The sequence below is a fragment of the Balaenoptera borealis genome (assembly GCF_965194805.1).
Source record: "Balaenoptera borealis genome assembly, chromosome: 1".
NCBI lineage: Eukaryota > Metazoa > Chordata > Mammalia > Artiodactyla > Balaenopteridae > Balaenoptera > Balaenoptera borealis.
Window position 1 is genome coordinate 81,474,700 of NC_138860.1, and position 17,687 is coordinate 81,492,386.

Genomic DNA, 17,687 nt, shown 5'->3' on the forward strand with positions numbered 1-17,687 from the left:
GAGGTCGCCTTTTTAGTTCTGATTTTAGTGAGGTCCTCTTTTTATTTGTGTCTTATTTTTTTTGTTGATAAGTTTGGCTAGAGGTTTATCAGTTAATCTTTTTAAAGAACCAACTTTTGGCTTTCTTGACTTTTTTTTTTTCTATTTAATTGATTTCTGTTCTTTATTATTTCCTTCCTACAATCTACCTTGGATTTGATTTGTTCTTTTTTAGCTTCTAGTAAGATTTTCAATCTTTTTTTTTCTAATATATACATTTAAAGTTAAAATTTGCCCTCTAAGCATTGCTGTAGCTGCATTCTGAAAATTTTGATATGTCATACTTTTGTTTTCATTCATCTTAAAATATTTTTAATATCCATTATGACTTCTTCTTGACCCATGAATTATTTAGAGATATGTTGCTTAATTTCTAAACGTTTGAGGATCTTTCTAGTTAAATTTCTTTATTGATTTCTAGTTTAATTCCATTGTGGTCAAAGAGCATATTGTATATGATTCCTGACCTTTGAAAATTCTTGAGTCACTTAGCTTATGGTCTGTTCATGTGCTGTTAAAAAGAATACATATTTAGTGGGTGTTTTATACATGTCATTTGAGTCGAGTAAAATGTCCTGTATATGTCTGTGAGGTCAGTTTTGCTAATGTTGTTCAGATCTTTTATATCTTTACTGATTTTTTTGTGTCTGCTGTCATGTGTTACTGATTGACATTTGTTAAAATCTCCAACTGTGATTGTGGCTTTCTCCTTTTTTTTCCCCTTTCAACTTTTGTTTTATATATTTAAGCTGTATTTATCAGGTGCACAGAAATTTAGAATTGTTATGTCTTTTTGTTGAATTGACTCAGCATGAAATGTTCCTTTTTATCTCTTTATCTTCTTGCCTTAAAGTCGGCTTTGTATTTGATATTAATGTGTACATGGTATAAGTGTTTACATTGTTTTGCTTTCAACCTTTTTTGTGTCTTTTTTTATGTAAATTTATTTATTTGATTTATTTATTTTTGGCTGTGTTGGGTCTTCGTTGCTGCATGCGGGCTTTCTCTAGTTGCAGAGAGTGGGGGCTACTCTTCGTTGCAGTGTGTGGGCTTCTCATTGCGGTGGCTTCTCTTGTTGCGAAGCACAGGCTCTAGGCGCGCAGGCTTCAGTAGTTGTGGCTCGCGGGCTCTAGAGCGCAGACTCAGTAGTTGTGGTGCACGGGCTTAGTTGCTCCGTGGCATGTGGGATCTTCCTGGACCAGGGATCAAACCTGTGTCCCCTGCATTGGCAGGCAGATTCTTAACCACTGCACCACCAGGGAAGTCCCCATTTTTGTGTTTTTATATTTAAAGTGTATCTCTTATAAATAGCATAGAGTTAAAAAAAAAAACAACAAAAAACCTGGTCTGAACATCTTTGTCTGTTAATTAGATTGTACACTTCATTTATATTTAATGTAATTTCTGATATAATTTTCTATTTTCCTATTTGTTTTTTGTTCCTTTATTTCTCCTTTCCTTCTTTTGGATTAATCAAGTGCTTTTACTTTTCTTTATTAGCTTTTTAGTTTTGTATTCTTTTATTTTTCTTTTACATGTTACCCTATATATTAATAGGCATTCTTTGAAATTACTATAATCTCCCTTAAATTAGCACTTTTACCACTTCCCAAACCATGTAAGAACTTTACAACAGTTTTACTTTATATATCTACTCCTGCCTTTTGTGTTATTGATATTGTATTTTACTTCTTCATTTGTTTTAAACCCCACAAGACGTTATTATTATTGTTACTGTCTTAACCAGTCAATATTGATTTATATTTATCACATAGTTAGCCTTTCTTATGTCTTGATTCATTCTGAAGTTCTTCACTTTGCCTTCATCTTGGGTCATTTTTTTTCATCTTGAAGAATTTCCTTTACTATTTCTTGCAGACCTGGTCTCCTGTCAATGAATTATCTCAGATTTTGTTTGTCTGGAAGAAAATTTTAGTTTTGCCTTCATTTTTAAAAATTATTTTCACTGTGTATAGAATTTTAGGTTGTTCTTTCCCCCCCAGAACTTTAAGATGCATTCTGTTATATTTTGGTTTCCATTGTTTCTGTTGCAAATTCAGTTATCAGTTTTGTTGTTACTTTGATAATTTGTCTTTTTTTCTTCTGCTTCTAAGATTTTCTCTGTTCTGGTTTTCAGCATTTTGACTATTATGTGTCTTCTTGGGTTTTCTGTTTTTATCTGCTTAGGGCTTGTAGAGCTGCTTGAATATGAGATTTGATATTTTATCAGTTAAAAAAATCCTTGTCAATATTTTTTTTAGATATCATTTCTGTCCTGTTCTCCTTCTTTTCTTCTGGTATTCCAGTTACATGTATGTTAGGTCTTTTCACCATGTCCCATGTGTATTGTTTTTTCTTTATATTCTTTTGTTTTTTCGTCCATGCATCAGTTTCTGCTGTTCTGTAGTCTAGTTCACTAATTCTCTGTTTCGCGGTGTCTTATCTATTAAATTTTTCATGCCAGTTTAGCACTATGGATTCTATGTGAAATTCTCCATCTTTTCCTTTATTTTCTTGAATGTGTTAATCATAATTATTTAAAAATCCTTTTTCCAATATCTGATTCACCCATAGGTCTTTTTTTTTTTTTTTTTACTGTCGTCCTCCCCCACCCCCTAGTGTTTTGGCATCTTGGTTCTTGCTGTAATTTTTGATTGGATGCTGGACATTGTGAATGAAAAATTCTAGAGGCGTTGGTATTGTTAGCTTCCTCTAAAGAGGGTTATGTTTTCTTCAGGTAGGCAGATAATTTTGGAGGGTCACTTAAATTCTGCTAAGGGTTGGTTTTATGCTATATTAAGTCTATTTTGTTTCAACTTTCTAGATTGTGGCCTATATTCCTAGTGGGTGGCTCTTCTGGGGTTCCAACACTTCTAAAAAAGCTATAGTGTTTATGAAGACTTTTCCTCCTTCGCAAGACTTCAACTACAACCTCTGTCTTCCCAACACTTGTGGAGTGTGATCTTAGTTCCCCGACCAGGGATTGAACCCATGCCCCCTGCCCCCTGCAGTGGAAGTGCAGAGTCCTAACCACTGGACTGCCTGGGAATTCCCCATGATTCAATCATAGTTTTAAGAGGAGTTTGAACAGAGACTTTTTGGGCTCATTTTTCCTTGGTTTCCTCCTCTGCAGAATTTTATCCCTCAATCTCAGCTGCTTCAGCAGCTCTAATCTCTAGCTTCTTAGTAAAGCAAGAATACTGCTTTCAGCTTGGATTCTCCTTATGTGCTTCCCTTCTCTGAAGGATCACAACTCCTTAAATCATTTCTGTAGGGGTTGTCCTCCAGTGCTTTCAGACTGTTGTATATATTTTATTCTGCTTTTGTGTAATTTTATAGTTTTATATAGTTTCACAGTTGTTTTTGGCAGGAAGGTTTCATCTGATAAAAAAATACATTGCTGTGGCCAGATCCAGAAGTCCTGGGTGTGTTTTTGACAGGGCTGTTAAGCAGCTATTTTCATACAACAAAGTGACTTTGGTGATTTAGATATTACAGAACCCACCCATGTTTTTATTGACATCATCCATTTTGCAGTACATTTACAGTGCAAATTTACTTTCAACTTACTGCTTACATCATTAAATGTGCTTCTCAGCAAATACCTTGTTTTTAGCCACATCCCACCTTTCTCATAGAAGGAAAAATTAGATTTTCTTCTTTTTTCTAGTCTGATTTTTATAGAGTGGCTTCCTTTTTAAAATTTTTTTAATTTTTAAATTTTATTTATTTATTTATTTTTGGCCGGCCACTGCGACATGTGGGATCTTAGTTCCCTGACCAGGGATCGAACCTGCGCCCCCTGCAGTGGAAGCACGGAATCTTAACCACTGGACCGCCAGGGAAGTGCTTTTTTTGTTGTCGTTTTTGTTTTCCTTTTTTTAATTTTTAAATTTCAGTTCTTTAGAATTCTTAGGGTCAGTGGTATCCCAATTTTTTTTTGTTTTTTTTAATTTTATAGCTACTTTATTTATTTATTTATTTATTTTTGGCTGTGTTGGGTCTTCGGTTCGTGCGAGGGCTTTCTCTAGTTGCGGCAAGCGGGGGCCACTCTTCATCGCGGTGCAGGGACCGCTCTTCATCGCGGTGCGCGGGCCTTTCACTATCGCGGCCCCTCCCGTTGCGGGGCACAGGCTCCAGATGCGCAGGCTCAGTAGTTGTGGCTCACGGGCCCAGCTGCTCCGTGGCATGTGGGATCTTCCCAGACCAGGGCTCGAACCCGTGTCCCCTGCATTAGCAGGCAGATTCTCAACCACTGCGCCATCAGGGAAGCCCGGTATCCCAATATTTTAAAAGTAAGATAATAGATTAGTTCTAAAACAGAGTAAGATGTAACTGAATTATCTGTTCTTTCTTGGATTGTCTGTGCAATGTATTAGAATGTATTCAGTTTTCCTTATAGACCCACATTCCCTATTAAACTCAGCCTTAAAATCAGAAATCAGAGGAGAAATAAGTGTGATGTGATTTAGGGGGATGTAATTAGATGAGATGGTGTAACCCCACAGTGATTACTTTGATTCTGTGTTTGTAAGATAGCCATTCTGAATGGGAATTATGCTAACTCCAATGCTTTTTCCATTGAAAAATATTTTCTGCAGCGAATTTTGTTATTTCCATTTTAATTTTGTGATAAGTTTTCTTCACAATTCTTTAAAATTATTTTTTATGTTTGTCTTTATTGTATTTTTATTGGGGTTGAATGTTTTTCAGTGTATATTTTAAAGCAGTGTTACTCAAAGTGTGGTCTGAAAACCAGTGCTAGTTTGAGAACTGTTTGTTACTGGTTTGAAACAAAATAATTCATGGAAACTGAGAATAAAACTTTAGAAATGTCACTTTTGACATTATGTCACTTATGACATTATAAAGATTCTTACTTTATAAAAGTATGAGTCTACAGTGGATTGGTCAAAAACAAGACTAGTTTTTCGCCACAGAGAGTTTGAGAAGCACTGTTTTAAAGGACAATTTGATTCCTCATCAACTATCTGTATAAAATTTTATTAATTTTAGCTGCTTCCATTGTAAATTTCCTTTTTTTGGTCTTCACTTCTATGAATTTTTGTTACATTTTGTAGATCTAAATTTCGTAAGGAAGATTTTATTTATTTAGGTTAATTTTTAGTTAATAACACGCTTTACTATTTCTAGTATAACATTAATAGTTTTAACTTGTGTCTTTCATACTTTTTTCCCCGGGTCAGTTTTGCAATTGACAGTGTTACCAACAACATGATAGGATATGAATATGAAGCTGAATCAAAACTTCTTTGGGTGTCAGAAATCCTTTTCTTGCTCTGCAACTACCAGGTCATTGTTTAAGTACTGGTAAGATGAGGAGGGAAAAGTGGATGGCAGAAACCAAGAACTGGCTAGATTGGTCTACATGAGAAAGGATGCAAGAGGGAAGGGAGGAGCAAAGAGAGGAGATTCAAGAGTGGTGAAGAGAGAGAAGAGTTTTGGAGTTTATGGAGAAAAGGGGTAAATGAGGTGAGAAGAGAGACCTTGGGAAAAGATATGTGTACAAAGGTTTTTAGACAGTTTCGTTGTGTATTATGCTATGTAATTCCCCTTTTGCTGCTTTCTCAAATGACCATCAGTAAAGAGCTTTGTCACTTTTCTGATGCATTCTAGAGTTTTATATTTCTTTTGCATCTATCACTTTGTTGGGATGTACCTCAAGGTAGCCCATTTTTTGTTTAGGTTACACAAATGTAAGATGTGTATGTTTGAATTCTACTTTTTTTTTTTTACTTAAAAATCCTTATCAAAATTTTTTCTGTATCATTAAAAACTCTTTGTAGACATTTTTAACTTGTCCCCCTGCCATCAATTGCTTAAAAAGACTATTTTTAATGGGTCAGTTACAGTCCAGTGTATGGTGTACCAGTGTTCACTTAACCATTTTTTTCATATTGGCTGTGCACACAAAAAATGTTGCCTACCTTTTCAATAAACAATGAATGTTGCCTGCCGTCAAGGCATCAGCCACTGCAGCCATACCCCCACCCCACCCCAACCCTAAAGGGTGCACCCTGAGGGGAATTCAGGTTGGAGAAAAACAGGATACTGGCCCTAGATAGTTAAGATGCATAGCTAAGGAATAACTTCAATGAGCCAAGACTCTTGCATCTTCCTCTACATAGAAAAGCACTAAAATCATTAACTTGAGATGTCTTTTTTTTAAATTAATTAATTTATTTATTAATTTTTGGCTGTGTTGGGTCTTCGTTTCTGTGCGAGGGCTTTCTCTAGTTGCGGCAAGTGGGGACCACTCTTCATTGCGGTGCGCAGGCCTCTCACTATTGCAGCCTCTCTTGTTGCGGAGCACAGGCTCCAGACGCGCAGGCTCAGTAGTTGTGGCTCAGAGGCCCAGCTGCTCCGCAGCATGTGGGATCTTCCCAGACCAGGGCTCGAACCCGTGTCCCCTGCATTGGCAGGTGGATTCTCAACCACTGCGCCACCAGGGAAGCCCCGAGATGTCTTTTTTTGCGATTAGCAGTAATCTTTTGATGTTCAATTACATGTGTTTTTTTTTTTTCCAGCGAAAACTTCTATATATCCTGGCTTCTCCCTTACCTCTTTGGAACAGTTCCTCAGAGCTATCTGAGAGGCTGTCTCCCAGACTGTAGTCCTCAGTAAGGTCCCTGAATAAAACATAACTTGCAACTTTTAGGTTGTGTGTTTTTCTTCAGTTGACATTTAGGTGTTTTCCATGTTTTTGCTAAAATAATTAATGTTGAAATGAATAACTTGATTAGTCTATACATGTGTAATTATTTCCTTAAGAAGAAGATTGGATTGAAAGTTACGAACATTTATCGAATTCTTGATATATATTCACAAGTGCAAAAGCAATTGGTTGAAATTACTAATAATTTTTCACTGAGTAAACATTGCCAGGGTGCAGCTTGAAGGTCATAAAATATTTTTAAACTAAGAAGGTTGTCTTGATGTTAATCTTCTCTAATCCCTTGTTTTCAGACGGTAGCAGACCAAAAAGTATCAGAGAGATGAGAACCTCATTTTGGTGTTGCGTGATAATCTACTTCAAGACTTACCAGATTCTAATAATCAAGAAGCTTTTCCTTTTATCTGGTTATATATGTGCTCCTTTCTTGTAGAATAGAGGTACTTCATCCCCTCCCCCCTTTTTTAATCAGAGTGGATTTTTTTTATTGATTTGCTCCTTGTTTTTTTCTTTTCTAGACTCAGTAGTATAATAATAGTGATAAATTACATTTGTATAATATTTCATTGGTTATAAAGCACTTTGATATATATTATTTCACTTAATATGCATGGCATCCCTGATGGGAAGATATCTGTATTTTACAAAAGATAAAAATAAGACTATTGCCAAGGCAACCCAGTTAAGTTATAGATCTGGGACATAAACCCTGGGTTTCTGATGTATTATCTGGGTAGTATAGAGTAATAATTAAGACAGAGTTCTAGGGCTAGAGTGCTTGGCTTCAAAATGTGGCTTTGTCATTATTAGCTCTTGGGAAAGTTTCTTAATCTTTCTGCCTCAGTTTCTTCCTCTGTACAGTGGGAAAAATAATAGTCCCTACCTCATAGGGTTGTTATGAGGAGTAAGTGAATTAATATGTATAAAGTGTGTAGAAGAATGCCTGACATAAAAGGAATATTCAGTGAATGTTAGGTGTTATTACTACAACAGTACTACCACATCTGCCTTTACCACCGCTGTTATATCTTAGTCTTCTTTGATTTCCAGGGCCAGACAACAGTGTTTTTCTTTTACTGTTGGCTTTTTGGGTTAAGTTCCGGGAGCAGTTGCTTTGGTGATTCTTGTGATGTTCTTGGTTTATTTGCAGAAGAGCAAGACAGTGAAGAAAACGAGAAAAGGCGAAAAAAGAAAAAGGGTACCAAGAGGAAAAGAGATGGAAAGGGTCAAGAAGAAGGGACTTTGGCTTGTGACCTGAAGCTGGATGACATGCTTGACCGCACCTTAGAGGACGGCGCCAAGCAGCACAACCTAACAGCAGTCAACGTGCGAAACATCCTTCACGTGAGTAAGACAGGGGCAGCCATGTAATGGGAATAGAACTCTTTCATGGGGAGCAAATAAAAATTCTCAGGAAACTCTTGAGTCTTGGTGTGTGAATTACTAATTTTGTGAGTTCCCTGTGGCAAAATATTTTACATTTCAAGGTAGCCTTCTCTTTGCACTCAGCACAAGTTTGAAATGTGAACACATGTGAAAGAACTTAATTGGGAAGATAAACTGTTACTCTGCTTCCTTCCACTGATTTGATTGTTTATTGTTTAGCATATTCAAAGATAATGGAAGATGATAATGTTTACAGTGGATTTACTCTTGTGGGTCAATGTGTCTTAGAAGATGCCCAGTTAACAGTTTACAGTCCTTTGCACATATGCAAATACTCTTCTTTGCTATGTAACAGTACAGCTATTTATAAAGCCTTTGTTGTTTATTACTGTTTCTCTTAAGCAGATAGTTAACCTGAGAATTTTTTTATTTTTGAGCCCTTCCTGTTAGTATCAGCTAATGAGATTGGTCCATTTGCTTGCTACATTGTTGGAAGCTGTGTGCTTCTCTCCAAAACTTCCTTCTTTGCTTTCAGTTGCCTTGCTTTACCCTAATCTGAAACCATTTGGGTATCTAGCTCTCGTTTATCCTCTACATATATCTAGCAGAGTTACAGAGAGATGAGTATTATCTAGATGATACACCTTTGTTGCATAAAGTGAAATTTCATCTTTCTCCAGGAAGTAATCACAAATGAACATGTAGTCGCTATGATGAAAGCAGCCATCAGTGAGACGGAGGATATGCCAATGTTTGTGAGTATTTATTGTTCTTTCAATGTCATGAAACAGAACTATCTGTAAACTGGCTAAGTGTGTAGTGAGTTGTTTACAAACTCACTTGGGCGTTTGTAAATAATTTGGCAGTTGGGGGCAAACTCAAGAATCACTCGATGATTTTTATTGACTGTTTTCTTCTCATTTTCCCTTCTTAGGAGCCCAAAATGACACGCTCTAAACTGAAGGAAGTGGTGGAAAAAGGAGTGGTGGGTGTTCTATTTTTTCTTTATTGTTTATTTAGCTTTGTTAATAATATATAATTCCAGGTTATTTGTAGGGAAAAAAATATAGGAAATATTTATTATGATCTGGGTTTGACTCCTTAAAGAAATATTTGTAAAAGGCAAATAGACATGTGGAGATGCAATATATGAAATCATTATCATAGTTTATTTTTATTTTAGTTGCTTTTTTGGAAGTACTAGGTAGATAACCATTTGGAACGGTTGAAAGCAATGAGTGATGACAGTTTTTCTGTTCATGTTGTGAGATAGGTGGTGAAGTGTTTAAAGTAGTGTATTTCAAATTGTGTTCCAGGGACCAGTTGCATCAAGGTCACCCTGGTATGGGGTTCCTCAAGAGTGCTTATTAAAAATGCACATTCTTGGGCTCACCTCAGACCTAGGAATCAGGACCCATGGGTATGGCCTGGGAATATGCATTGTTGAAAGCACAACAGTACATTCTTTTGCACACTAAAGTATGAGAACCTCTTGAAGACTTTTGAAGCATTCTGATACAGCAAGCTCTTTGATGCTGGGCACTGTGTTCTATCTGCTTAACAAGCACTTGTCCAGTTTGTGCTTACCTTCTGCGACAAAGCAGGTGATAGTCCTGAGGGAGTCCATTCTATCTCTGATAGTAAGAAAGATTTGCTATATGGACCCAAAATGCATACTGTAGTTTTTGTCTGTTTGTCTGGTTCTGTTCCTTGCAGCCCTGTATAAGAAATGTCTGTTCCTCTTCCACATGACCTTTCCTCTAGTTGAAGAAAACCAATATATCTTTTTATAACATTCTTTTCTTGCTAAACGTCCCCTAATTTTTTATTGGTCTTCATGTGACAAGGCTTTGAGTACCTTCACCAATCTGATCCTTTTCTTCTGCATGTGCCAAGTTTGTCCATATCCTTTTAAAAGTATGCCTTAAGTGGATCTAGTGCTCCAGATAGGGTTTAACTAGTATAGATTAAAGTTAGGTTGGGACTTCCCTGGCAGTCCAGTGGTTAAGACTCTGAGCTTCCATTGCAGGGGTACAGGTTCAATCCCTGGTCAGGGAACTAAGATCCTGCATGCCGCATGGTGCAGCCAAAAAAGAATAAAATAAAAAAATAAAGTTAGGTTTATTCCCTCAGTGTTCAGATTCCATATTTCCCTTAATGCAGCCTAAGGTTTCATTGGCTTTTTTTTTTTTTTTAATAGGCCAAAGACACACATTTTAGGGTGGAAAATTCTGCTCCCCTATGCACTGGCTTTTTTTGACAGCCACATCATATATATATATTTGTATATCTTTATCTAATTGACTAACCCTGTTTGCATAAAGTGAAATTTCATCTTTCTCCAGGAAGTAATCGCAAATGAACATGTGGTAGCTATGATGCAAGCAGCCATCAGTGAGACAGAAGTTCTGTGAAGTCTACCTGACATAGAATATAATTAACATTAATTCCATATTTGATTAAAAAAAACCCAAGGAGATCGAAATCAGGCTCTGGATTATGTCTACCAACCACGTATATAGTTGCAGAGAAGGTAGACAACCCAAGGCTATAGTTTATGTGGGAGAGCAAAGATTAGAGTCCATTTCTCTTGCTTCTTAATCTTAATAGACTGACTCCTTCCTGATGGATTTGGCAGTAGGAAAATTGATTGGTTTAGAAACAAACATGAGAAGAGGTATGGACCTGAATCACATCATCCCCTTTACACCCTGTGTTGGGCCTGGCTCCACAGAGCTAGATAAGTAGCCACAACATGGCAGGGCTGAGGAGATGTGGAGGGCCTAAGGCTTCTTATAGAGACAGAACCTAATGGTCTGTTGGATTTTGTTCATGATGATTTTGTTGGGGTCACAGTTAGATGGTCAAAAAATTATGCACTCCAATGGTATTGTGTCAGGAGTATGTAAGAGGTTTTAAAGAATTCTTTAAAAACTTCCCCCCACCAACTCTATTGTTTTATTTATTTTTTTATTTTTAAAATTTATTTATTTATTTTATTTATTTATTTTTGGCTGCGTTGGGTCTTCATTGCTGTGCACGGGCAAGGGCTTTCTCTAGTTGCAGCGAGGGGGGGCTACTCTTCGTTGCAGTGCGCGGGTTTCTCAATATGGTGGCTTCTCTCATTGCGGGGCATGGGCTCTAGGCGCGCAGGCTTCAGGAGTCGTGGCACATGGGCTCAGTAGTTGTGGCTCACGGGTTCTAGAGTGCATGCTCAGTAGTTGTGGTGCACAGGCTTTGTTGCTCCGCGGCATGTGGGATCTTCCCAGAGCAGGGCTCGAACCCGTGTCCCCGGCATTGGCAGGCAGATTCTTAACCACTGCGCCACCAGGGAAGCCCCTCTATTGTTTTATTTTTTTTAAGACAGTTCTTTTATTTATTTATTTATTTTTGGCTGCGTTGGGTCTTCATTTCTGTGCAAGGGCTTTCTCTAGTTGCAGCGAGCGGGGGCCACTCTTCATTGCGGTGCGCGGGCCTCTCACTATCATGGCCTCTCTTGTTGCGGAACACAGGCTCCAGACGCGCAGGCTCAGTAGTTGTGGCTCACGGGCTTAGTTGCTCCGCGGCATGTGGGATCCTCCCAGACCAGGGCTCGAACCCATGTCCCCTGCATTGGCAGGCAGACTCTCAACCACTGCGCCACCAGGGAAGCCCTCTATTGTTTTAAAATCCTGAAAAAGTTGAAAAGAATTTTACAGTGAATCTAGATTCCATCTAGATTTAACAATGTAAAATTCTGCCAAATTTGCTTTATCTCTCCCTGTGTCTGTCTATTGTTTTTTCCTGGACTATTTGAAAAGAAGTTGTGTATGACTTGACACTTCACCCCGAAATCCTTCCGTAAGAACTTTTCATGACTAGCTTTTTGGAGGCATACTTATGGTGGATTTATGTAATTGATTAAGACATACTGATGGCAAAAGGCTGCTATCACCTGTAGTATCCTAGGTTTGTGTACTATTGTAGTTTACAAATAGTTTTCATATTTATTATTCTATGTGAACCCAAGCTGTAATATAAAGTAGACAATATAGACACTTTGTCCATTTACGGGTAATACAGATTCTTACTAGGTTTAAGGCAGAGATGCTAATGATGGAAATAGATTCATCTCTCCTTTTCTTCTGCCAAGCTCTGACAAATATTTGACAGTGTAGATCAGTACCCCTACATCACTGCAGCTACGTGTTAGTCTGATGGCTCCTTGTGATGGTAAAGAAGAAGTAAAAATGAAAAACAGTCTATTTTAGTTAAGAGAACTTAACTATTTATATTCTTTGTTGGTAGGTAATTCCAACATGGAATATTTCACCAATTAAGAAGGCCAATGAAATTAAGGTAAACTTGGAAGAGGTAATTCTTATTCTTTTCCAGAAAGGCTTCATCAGTTTCGAAACGCTTCTATTTGTTAACTTTTTTTGACCTATGTATTTATTTAAATTCCAGCTTTGTTTTTTTCCATTTCATTAGTCTTAGGTTTGACTCTCATGCTAGAAATCTTTTTAACTCCTGCCTCTTATTACTTGCTTTAGCTGCTTGTTGTGCTCTTAGGATTTTTTTGTTTTCCTGCTCTGCTTTCTTCCCCTTATTTCCCAAATACATATGATTCGTGTTTTCTATTATTTTATTTTTTTCTATAATTGTACTTATGTAGCCTCCTCAGTTTGTGGATATCCACCTTGAAGACGATGATTCCTCAGATGAAGAGTACCAGCCCGATGATGAAGAAGAAGATGAGACTGCTGAAGAGGTCAGTGGTTACCTGTGTGAGTGTTAGTTGGTAATGTAGAAAAAATTTGGCTCCACAAGGCAGAGTGTACTTTGCTTCCTTAGTAATATCACTTGTTCTATACAGAGGGTTGAAACACAGTTCTTTTTTCTACTCATTTCTTTGCATAAATCTAAGACTGTGACTCCTCTTCATGCTCCTTTGATTTTTTCATGTCTTGTATTATGAAATATAACACACATACAACATGCAGAACTGTGCATAGGATAAAAATTAAAATATACAGCTTAAATAACTATAAAGCTAATCCTTATGAAACTTCCTTAAAATCATTAAGTGTAACATTGCCAGACACCTCTTATCACAGTCTTCACTTTTCTTCCCCTATAGACAGCCACTATCTTGACTTTTTGGTAATTACTTCCTTGCTTATCTTTCTACTTATATCACCTAAATATGCAGCTCTACACACTGAGTTCAGTTTTTTACTGTTTCTGTACCTTAGGTAAATGGAACCATAGTCTATTCTTTTGTGTGGCTTTTTTTTTTTTTTTTTGGTTCAACACAAGTCATTTGAGATTCATTTATACTGTTGCTTGTAGCTATAGTTTGTTCATTTTCATAGTTAATGTAATATTCTATTTCTTAATGTGTTCTTTGACTTGTTTGTTAAAGCATTTTAAATCAATGCCTTACAGTTTTACAGAGTTCACAGTGCTTATGAGGATAGAGATCCGTTCCCTGTTCCTACCTTCAGCAAATTAAGCTTTTATTTATATTTTATTCTCTTACTCTAATTCAGTGATTGATATTTTGTGATTCATTCTATTGAGGTCCTTCAAACTCAGTGGAATGAGGTAGGGGCATACATATGAAAGTGAACTGGATTTGTTTTGTAGAGTTTATTGGAAAGTGATGTTGAAAGCACTGCTTCATCTCCACGTGGGGCAAAGAAATCCAGATTGAGGCAGTCTTCTGAGATGACTGAAACAGATGAGGAGAGTGGCATATTATCAGAGGTAAATCCACATCATACTAGCAAGATAAATTAGAGATGCTCTATAAGTAGATTATTTAACTGTATAAATAGATCATTTCTCCATGGTGATTCTAAGCCGTCACCCTTTGCCAAACATGATTCAAGATCAGTAATCATGCCATTATCTTCCTGGTATTTGTGACTAGTTATAACTGAATTTCAAATTCCCTTAAGTCAGTGAACAGTTAAGAGAAAACTGGAACTCAGTGACAGGGAGAGTTCTTATTAAGGGGCCAAATGTGAGTGACTGGCAGAGTTTCTTTCCTTCTACCCTTCTCTTTTTTGTATGTGTTTTCTAATATTGTTCTAAAGCCATTTTTATTGTATTTCCCCGCTTTCGATAACCTAAGTGGCATCCTGTTGGCTTCATTGGAAATAGGATGAAACCTAATTAGATTAATGTCCTTGACAGTGCCTTTGTTTTTATATACCTCTATCTAGATGTGAAGAGAAAGATGGCTAGCACATGAAAGACATGCTTCTCTCCTCCTGCTTTTTTATTTTTTCTCTTTTCTTCCCTTCCTCCCTTTAATTTTTAACATAGTTGCCTCTTTTAATCAGGCTGAGAAAGTCACCACACCTGCCATTAGGCATATCAGTGCTGAGGTAGTGCCCATGGGGCCTCCGCCCCCACCAAAGCCCAAACAGACCAAGGATAGTACTTTCATGGAGAAGTTGCATGCGGTAGATGAGGAGCTGGCTTCCAGTCCAGTCTGCATGGATTCTTTCCAGGTAACATAACTCTAAACTGCTGAAAAAGTCAAATGGAATAATTTAGTCGTTGCTCAGATTGGGAAGGGAGAAGGGAAGATGTTAAATTCTGATACAGTAAGTAACGGTCATGAAATTATAGGTCTTTGGTACTCTATTTAGTTTGTGCTATTTTATTGTAAGTGAGAATTAAGTGAGAATGGCAGTTCCTAAGGATGAAATAAGGTATGTGACAGAGAGCATTTTAAAATGTGGAACATAGGAACAACCTTCAGCCAGATTCCTCAAATATTAACCTTTACCACAATTGCTTTATCATTTTCTCCTTCTTTCTCTCTCTCTGTATACATTTATTTTTTCCTGAATTGCTTTAGAGTGTGTTGCAGTCATGATGTGCTTTTACCCCTAAATATCTTAGTGTATATTTCCTACAAATGAGGACATTTGATTATGAAAATAAGGATATATAATATTATATAGTCTATTAAAGTCCCTATTTGGATTTTGCCAATTGTCCCAATAATGTCTTTTATATAAAGCAAAAGAAAAATGATTTTTTTTGGTGATCCGGGATCCAGTCTAGGATTACATGTTGTATTTAGTCATCTTGTCTCTTAGACTCTTTTTATTGGGAACAGTTTCTCAAGGTTTCATAACCTTGACGTTTTTGAACCTTATAGAGCAATTATTTTACAGAATGTTCCTCAATTTTGACTTTTCTGATACTTCCTCATAATTAGATTCAGGTTATGCACTTTTGGCACAAATATCACAGAAGTGATATGTCCTTTTTAGTGCATCATATCAGGAGGCACATGACTTCCATCATGTTAAATTTGATCACATGGTTAAGGTGGTGTCTGCTTGTTTTCCTCGCTGTAAAATTATTATTTTTCCATTTTTAAATTAATTAGTATGTATCTTTGAGGCAAAATATCTTTTCACACACTAATTTTAGCATCCATTGCTTGTTCTTGATTGAAACAGTCATTATTATGGTTATTGTCAAATGATGACCTTCTAAATTCCATCATTAGACAGTTCTTTTTTTTTTTTTTTAATCTTTATTTATTTATTTTTCTTTTGGCTGTGCTGCACGGCATGTAGGATCCTAGTTCCCTGACCAGGGATCAAACCCGCACCCCCTGATTGGAAGCGCGTAGTCTTAACCACTGGACTGCCACGGAAGTCCCAGCCAGTTATTTTTTTTTTTTTTAACATCTTTATTGGAGTATAATTGCTTTACAATGTTGTGTTAGTTTCTGCTGTATAACAAAGTGAATCAGCTGTATGTATACATATATCCCCATATCCTCTCCCTCTGGCGTCTCCTTCCCACCCTCCCTATCCCACCCCTCTAGGGGGGCACAAAGCACCAGGCTGATCTCCCTGTGCTATGTAGCTACTTCCCACTAGCTGTCTATTTTACATTTTGTAGTGTATATATGTTAATGCTGCTTTGTCACTTCGTCCCAGCTTACCCTTCCCCCTGGCCGTGCGCAACTGGCCGCACGCTCTGGAGGCTGCACGCCACAACTAGAGAGAAGCCCTCATGCCACACAAAAGATCCTGTGTGCTGCAACTAAGACCTGAAGTAGCCAAATAAATAAATAAATTTTAAAAAAGTAAAAATAAAAGATACTTCTCTTAAAGTATCTTTTTAGAAAAAGAAAAGGAATAGACATACAGATCATCAGTGGAACAGAATTGATAGTCTAGAAATAAACTCTTAAATTTATGGTCAATTAATCTTTGACAAGTGTTCCAAGACCAATTAATGGGAAAAGAATAGTCTTTCAACAGATGGTGCTGTGACAACTGGAAATCCACATGCAAGAGTATAAAGTTAGACCCTTACCTCACACCACACTCAAAAGTTAACTCAAAATAGATCATTGACTTAAATGTAAGGGCTAAAATTATAGAACTCTTAGAACAAAACATAGAGTAAATCTTTTTGACCTTTGATTAGGCAGTGGTTTCTTAATACAATACCAAAAGCACAAATGACAAAAAGAATAGGTACATTGGACCTCATCACAATTAAAAACTTTTGTGCCTCAGAGGATACATCAAAAAAGTGGAGACAACCCAGAAAGTGGGAGAAAATAATTGCAAATCACATATCTGATAAGGGTCTTGTATCTGCAATATATAATGAACTCAACAATAAAAAGACAGCCGAATTAAAAAATGGGCAAAGAGTATGAATAGACATTATTCATTTCCTTTTTTCTCAATAAAAAGGAATGAGGGGCTTCCCTGGTGGTGCAGTGGTTAAGAATCCATCTGCCAATGCAGGGGACACGGGTTTGAGCCCTGGTCCGGGAAGATCCCACGTGCCGCGGAGCAACTAAGGCTGTGCGCTACAACTACTGAGCCTGCGCTCTAGAGCCCACGAGCCACAACTCCTGAAGCGCGCACGCCTAGAGCCTGGGCTCTGCAGTGAGAGAAGCCACCGCAATAAGAAGCCCGCTCACAGCAACGAAGACCCAACGCAGCCAAAAATAAAATAGATAGAATAAATAAATTTTATTACAAAAAAAAAAAGGAATGAGTACTGATACATGCTACAAAATGGATGAACTTTGAAAACATTATGCTAAGTGAAAGAAGCCAGAGACAAAAGGCCACATATTGTATGATTCCTTTTATTTATTTTAAAAAATATTTATTTATTTATTTATTTTGGCTGTGCCGGGTCTTCATTGCGGCGTGTGAGATCTTTTTAATTGTGGCATGCAGACTTCTTAGTTGCGGCATGTGGACTGTTAGTTGTGGCATGCGGACTCTTAGTTGCGGCATGCGGACTCTTAGTTGCAGTATACGAACTCTTAGTTGCGGCACACGTGTGGGATCTAGTTCCCCGACCAGCGATCAAACCCAGGCCCCCTGCATTGGGAGCATGGAGTCTTACCCACTGGACCACCAGGGAAGTCCCTATGATTCCTTTTATATAAAATGTCCAGCATAAGCAAATCCATAGAGACAGAAAGATTAGTGGGTATCAGAGACGGGGATCAGGGAAGAATGGGGAGCTACCACTAAGGGAAATGGCCTTTCTTTTTGGGGTGATGAAAATGTTTTGG

The 17,687-nt window shown here is 37.4% G+C and overlaps 1 protein-coding gene across 8 annotated transcripts in view; it reads left to right on the forward strand.

The window, feature by feature from the left end:
- GON4L (gon-4 like) overlaps window positions 1-17,687 on the forward strand; it is a 91,737-nt gene that overhangs the window by 18,828 nt on the left and 55,222 nt on the right. For all 8 annotated transcript variants that reach the window (XM_082343092.1, XM_082343094.1, XM_082343098.1 and 5 more), the window contains 7 exons: window positions 7,884-8,077; window positions 8,800-8,874; window positions 9,054-9,104; window positions 12,407-12,457; window positions 12,774-12,869; window positions 13,748-13,867; window positions 14,449-14,619. In XM_082343092.1, coding sequence (XP_082199218.1) covers window positions 7,884-8,077; window positions 8,800-8,874; window positions 9,054-9,104; window positions 12,407-12,457; window positions 12,774-12,869; window positions 13,748-13,867; window positions 14,449-14,619 — 758 coding nt within the window. The remainder of the gene's footprint in view (window positions 1-7,883; window positions 8,078-8,799; window positions 8,875-9,053; window positions 9,105-12,406; window positions 12,458-12,773; window positions 12,870-13,747; window positions 13,868-14,448; window positions 14,620-17,687) is intronic.